The 6,739-nt window shown below is 40.6% G+C and overlaps 1 protein-coding gene across 10 annotated transcripts in view; it reads left to right on the top strand.

Annotated features, from left to right (window-relative positions):
- EPB41 (erythrocyte membrane protein band 4.1) overlaps positions 1-6,739 on the top strand; it is a 226,289-nt gene that overhangs the window by 136,618 nt on the left and 82,932 nt on the right. For all 10 annotated transcript variants that reach the window (XM_023507451.1, XM_023507453.1, XM_023507446.1 and 7 more), the window contains exon 8: positions 6,598-6,685. In XM_023507451.1, the coding sequence (XP_023363219.1) occupies positions 6,598-6,685 (88 nt within the window). The remainder of the gene's footprint in view (positions 1-6,597; positions 6,686-6,739) is intronic.

The raw sequence follows: 6,739 nt of genomic DNA, 5'->3' as shown, positions 1-6,739 counted from the left end.
GCCTGTGGTCCCAGCTACTTGGGAGGCTGAGGCAGGAGACTCGCTTGAGCCCAGGAGTTGGAGGTTGCTATGAGCTGTGATGCCATGGCACTCTACCTAGGGGGATAGCTTGAGGCTATATCTCAAAAAAATATATATATATGTGTGTTGTATGTATATGCATAGATGTCTGTGGGTGGTAGGATTACGGGAGATTTTCCTTTTTTTGTATGTTCTTGCTGTTATTTTTCAAATTTTATACAATGAATGTGCATGACTTTTTATAATCGGAAAAAGTTTTCTAGGAACATTACGTTGAGCAGAACAAGATAGTCATCCATGCAGAGAGGCAGTCTAGCTTCAGACATTGAGCCCAAAGCTGGATGGGGAGCATCTCCTTGGGCAGGGGGTGCATCTTGGCTTGAAGAGTCAAAGCTCAAATGGATGAGGATGATGGTCTTGCATGGATGCCTAGTGGTAGGTTTAGAGGCCAAGCAGAGGGAGAAGGGCATGTCTGTATGGTACGGAGGGCATCTGTAAGGTGGTATCTGATGCAGGTGGTCTGTAAGGTCTGTGTATGGTGCGGAGGGCATTTACATGGGTGGTATCTGATGCAGATTGTCAAAGCCTGAGCAGAGTGAAGAAGGTGTCCTCAGAAGAGGTAGTCTAACACCAGGAGTCAGAACCCAAATGAGAGAAGGAGGGCATCCATGTATGGGGAGCAGCTCAGAACGGGGAATTCAGAGTCCAAGCAGGGTAAGAAGGGGCATGCACATGGGGAAAGTGTCAGTCAGTGGCAGTGATGAGAGATTGGTTATATACAAAGAGATAGACCAAATTAGTCAATATGTTCAGGATAATTAGAGTCAGGTTTCTCACTGTCAATGAGAGGAGCTATGAGTTATGGAAAAAGAAACTAAATGACCCCTGTGGTAGTGCATTAAAACTAGAGATTTCAGTGGGAACTGAATCTAATATATATATAGAGAGATAGATACATATAGAAATATAAATGCAAGTAAGTACATACAACATGCATACTCTTACTCTACATTGTGGCAGAAACAGGAATTCAAAAAATGATGGGAAATGGTCAGAAGGACACAGACTTCAGCTTGGCAGAGTCCCACTAACCCAATCTGGGCCAGTTTAAGTAATAAAGTAAAATGGCTATGGCTTGGCACCTAATGCTCAAGCATTTAGGGCACCAACTGAATACACTCAAGCTGGCAGGTTCAAATCCAGCCCAGGCCCACCAAACAACAATGACAACTATAACCAAAGAATAGCTGGGTGTTGGCATTGTGGCGGGCGCCTGTAGTCCCAGCTACTTGCAAGGCTGAGGCAAGAGGATCACTTAAGCCCAAGGTTGCTGTGAGCTGTGACATCACGGCACTCTACCCAGGGCAACAGCTTGAGACTCTGTCTCAAAAAATAAATAAATAAATGAATAAAAAATGAAATAAAGTGGCTAGAGTTTGTAATCCCAGCTACTCAGGGGCCAAGGCAGGGGTCTTCAAACTTTTTAAACAGGGGGCCAGTTCACTGTCCCTCAGACTGTTGGAGGGCCGGACTGCGGGGCCCGGGACGAATCGGCTTCTAAGCAGGACAGGCAGCTATGGCAAAAACACCTGGCGGCCCGGATAAATGTCCTAGGCAGGCTGCATGTGGCCTGTGGGCCATAGTTTGAGGACACCTGGACTAAGGCCAGAGGATCACTTGAGGCCAACAATTCAAGACCACCCCAAACAACATAGCAAGACCCCATCTCTACAAAAAAATTAAAAATTAGCCAGGCATGCATCTGTAGTTATCATTACTTAGGAGGATCACTTAGGCTCAGGAGTTCAAGACTACAGTAAACTGTGATTTGCTACTGCACTCTAGCCTGGGCAACGGAGTGAGATCCTGTCTCTAAAAGAAAAAAGAAAGAAAAGAATTAATTGTATTACATTAAATAAGGCAAGAATTCATGAGTCCATACTGATATAAATAAATGAGTGAATAAATTCAAAGTTTGATTAAGGAACAGGATATTTCCACAAAGTACTTATTAATTACAAAGAGTTAAAGAGGAATTTCACAGAAGAGAAACCTGGAAGATATCAGAGGTTAAAATGAATATTACCCATGAAGGGACAAATTGGAGTTATGTACCACCTAATAGATGCAGTGAGAATATAGCACCACTTCTGATGTTCCTGTCAAAGACGCATCACATGAGTCAGCTCACAGAGGCCCAAATTGTAAAACGTTTTGCAGAATAACTGGTCTGTAATCTACAAAGGGTTGCGGTTTTAAAAGTCAAAGAAAGATGAAGGAGTCATTCTGGATTGAAGAAGCCTGAAGATACACGAACTAAATGAAACTCATGACGTTAAACTGGATCCTTCTCCAACAACTGGGTAAACTTTAGAGGGGGGTCTGACAGTTATATGGCGGTAATGTGTCAGTGTTAGTTCCCTGTTTGTTTTGTTGTTGTTGTTATTGTTGTTGTTGTTGTTTTGCAGTTTTTGACCAGGGCTGGGCTTGAACCCACCACCTCTGGCATATGGAACCGGCGCCCTGCCCTTGTGCCACAGGTGCCACCCTGTTGTTTGTTTTTTTTTTTTGAGCAAAGTCTCACTATATCGCCCTCAGTAGAGTGCCATAACATCACAGCTCACAGCAACCTCTAACTCTTGGGCTTAGGTGATTCTCTTACCCTCAGCCTCCCAAGTAGCTGGGACTACAGGTGCCCAGCACAATGCCCAGCTATTTTGTGTTGCAGTTGTCATTGTTGTTTAGCTGGCCTGGGCCAGGTTCAAACCCACCAGCCTTGGTGTATGTTGGATTGGGGTTATGTAGAAGAATATCCTTGTTTGTAGGACAGATTTTTAGTTTGTAGCAAAAGTATTCAGAGTGATGGGTCATTAGGTTGCAGTTTATTCTCAGGTGGTTCAGGAAAAAATTATATGTATTATATATAACTTTTAGGAAACATTATTTCAAATAAATATTTATATTTTAAAATATATATATTTTGAAGTTAGGGTCTCTCTATGTTGCCCAGGCTGGAATGCACTGGCTATTTACAGGCACAGTCATTTTACTCTGTGGCCTCAAACTAGATGAGTTTAGAGACAGTCTGTCTATGTAACCCATGCTGGACTCAAACTCATGGCCTTCAGTGGTCTTCCTGCCTCAGCCTCCCAAGTAACGAGGTCTACAAGTGCACACCCCTGCATCTGGCTAAAAATTATATATATACATATTTTTTTAATTAAATAATAGCTGTATATATTAATGCAAACATGGGGTACAGTGTAGTGTTTTCATATACAATTTAAAATTATATAAAAAATTATAAAGCATTAGTCAAACTTCAAATATAAATACTATTTTTAACTATCAAGGAAGTTTTTTTTTTTATTATTTTTTGAGACAGAGTTTCAAGCTATTGTCCTCAGTAGAGTAATATAGGATCACAGCTCACAGCAACCTCAAACTCTTGGGCTTAAGCAATTGTCTTGCCTCAGCCTCCCAAGTAGCTGGGACTACAGGTGCCCACCACAATACCTGGCTATTTTTTTGATTGCAGTTGTTATTGTTGTTTAGCAGGCCTGGGCTAGGCTGAAACCTGCCAGCCTTGGTGTACATGACTGGCGCCTGACTCACTGAGCTAGGGTGCCAAGCCTAACAAGGAAGTTTTAGGCTCGGCGCCTGTGGCTCAAGTGGCTAAGGCGTCAGCCACATACACCTAAGGTGGTGGGTTCGAATCCAGCCCGGACCCACCAAACAACAATGATGGCTGCAACCAAAAAATAGCCAGGCATTGTGGTGGGTGCCTTGGTCCCAGCTACTTGGGAGGCAGAGGCAGGAGACTTACTTGAGCCCAGGAGTTGGAGGTTGCTGTGAGCTGTGATGGTACGGCACTCTACCTAGGGTGACAGTTTGAGGCTCTGTCTCAAAAAAAAAGGAAGTTTTAAAGATCTCCTCTTACGTCCTGCCCATAATACAATTTTAAGGCATGCTGATTTATAGAAGCATCTAATTACATAGTTTGAAATTTAAATTGTCCCCAGTAGTGTCTCTTAGGATTGAAAGAGTGAGTGAAGGTTTTATCATGCTTGTTTCATTAGTGTTTTCAATTTTGTCTTCAAGTGATCCAAATTATTTCTCCTAATTTTATTTTATGATCTGTGTGTAAATGGACCACTGGATTATCAGAAAATAAAAGTTTCAATAATAATACACTTTTTTTTTTTTTTAAGACAAACTCTCACTTTGTCACCTTCAGTATTATAACACCTGGCTATTTTGTTTTTTAGAGATAGGGTCTCCCTCTTGCTCAAGCTGGTCTGGAACTCCTGAGCTCAAGCAGTTCACCTGCCTGGGCCTCCCAGAGTGCTAGGATTACAGGCCTGAGCCACCATGCCAGGCAGTTTAGAAAGCAGTTCTACAATCTTTATCTCATTTGATCTTAAAAGTCATATTCATTGATTCAACAAAGACAAAAAGTTCATTTCCTTTCTTGGTATCTGGAAATAGTCATTACGATGATTCTTTCTTCATAGAGATTGAAGAAGACACTGACTGACTACTCTTAAGTATCAGAGCCAAGATTCTAGCCCATGTGACTAGAGTTCTGAGTTAAGGGCTGCTTCAGACTAAGAGTCTTTACCTGCTCATGACCGTATGATTCCTCAGGACCTGTTTCTTCAGTAGCAAAATGAAAGTGTTGTTCTCTCCAATATTCATATTTCATTCCAGCTTAAAAATGCTAAAATTCATCCCATTGATAGTAGCAACAAAGAAACAGTTGGACACAGTGGCTCAATCCTAGCACTTTGGAAGGCTGAGGCAGGAAGATTCCTGAGGCCAGGAGTTTGAGACCAAGCTGGGTAATATCACAAGACCCCATCTCTACAAAAAAAATTTAAATTAGCCTGGTGTGGTGGAACATACCTTTCTGAGGTAGGAGGGGGATTGCTTTTGCCCAAAAGTTCTAGGCTGTGGTGAACTATGATGGCACCACTGCACTGCAGCCTGGGCAACAGAACAAGACTGTCTAGGGAAAAAAAAGTAAAAGTAAAATAACTGAGAGTAACAGTATTAGAAAATTGTATAACTTTTATGGGAAAAATGTTTATAAAACTTTTGGGAGATATTTTTAATGTCTTGAATGTACAGTCTTGCATATGGGTTAATTTTTCCATTCTCCTTTCCATTAATAAATACAACTCAAGTGTGACGCTTTAGAGTGTGTGAAAAGAATTTTAGTCATTAACAAATCTACAGCTGATCTCCTGAGGGTTTTTTTGTTCTTTTGATTGTGGTCGTTTTAAGGAATCCTTTGTCCTTTTTAATGAGACAGATGGGTTCAGAAGTGACTTTTCCTTGTTAAGAGACCCCTGCTGCTTTCTATAGCTTGAGGTAGTCTTATGGGGAAACTGGCATTTACATGTTTTTCTTTGTGGGTGTGGCTGTAGTTGTACTTGATTGGTTTGAATTACGCGGCATTAGGAGTGATATTTTTGTCTTAAAAGCTCTACAGATCTCCTTAGCTTATGAGCACTTTTCAAAAGAGAGGAAACTTACGCAGGAGAAGGAAAGACCATCACAGTGAATGTTTAGACAGTGAGACTGATTGTTTTCAAACAAATCTAATTCATTATATGCCTGGTAATGAAGACATCTTAATAACAGAGAAAGCAGCCCTATTATCTATCTGCTTCTATTAACCAATTTATTTTGTTTAGATCAGTGGGCAGGACACCATCTGTTATTTGAAGTTTTCTTTTCATCAAGCCTGCCCCCATTAACAGTCTCCAGTTAAGTAATGTCTGCTGCCCTCTTGTTTAATTTCCATAATTACTTGATTCAAGGGTTATGGATAGAAAAGGGCAGCTAGGAGGATATTGTAAATTGCACCACGCCCTGAGAGGATTTAATTTGGTCATCATTTTAGCAAGAAAAATTAGTGGGAGGAATTTACGTGTGTTGGAGAAAAAGGCTGAAGAGAAGGGAGAGGGGGACAGAACTGATGGTGGATGAGGTGGCTTTATAAGGCAATTATTAAATAGAATTAAAAAATTTTTTTCTGATTTTTTTGGTGACTTTGTTTCTGAGAGATACTTTTTTCTAAGGTATATTTTCGTTATTTAGACACAGGTAGTGGTCAGAGTCTTATTCCATAATCTACTTTCAGGACTTTGAAATATATCTTTTTTTTTTTTTTTTGAGACAGTTTTAGTTTGTTGCCCTTGATAGAGTGCTGTGGTGTCATAGCTCATAGCAACCTCAAATTCTTGGGCTCAACTGATCCTCTTGCCTCAGCCTCCTGAGTAGCTGCAACTATAGGTGCCTGCCACAATACCTAGCTAATTTTTGTATTTTTCGTAGATGCAGGGTCTGGCTCTTGCTCTTGAAATCCTGAGCTCAAGCAATCTACCCTACTTGGCCTCCCAGAGTGCTAGGATTATAGGCGTGAACTACTGTGCCTGGCCTTTGAAATATATCTTACATACATATTGGTATATACTGTATATAAGGAAAGCACAATAAATACACAAATGTTATTACTGTAAATGATGACACTATGATACTGAAAGAATTTTTATTTTCATTTTATCAAAGGTCCATGACTCCAGCTCAAGCTGACTTGGAATTTCTTGAGAATGCCAAAAAGTTGTCTATGTATGGAGTTGATCTTCATAAAGCAAAGGTAATGATAAATTTGGCCTTTATTAATATGCATGTATATACATTATGTGACACA

The sequence above is a fragment of the Otolemur garnettii genome, unplaced genomic scaffold (assembly GCF_000181295.1).
Source record: "Otolemur garnettii isolate 467f Iridium unplaced genomic scaffold, OtoGar3 scaffold00184, whole genome shotgun sequence".
NCBI lineage: Eukaryota > Metazoa > Chordata > Mammalia > Primates > Galagidae > Otolemur > Otolemur garnettii.
The sequence above is the reverse complement of the archived record's forward strand: the minus strand, read 5'-3'. Positions and strand labels throughout refer to the sequence as shown.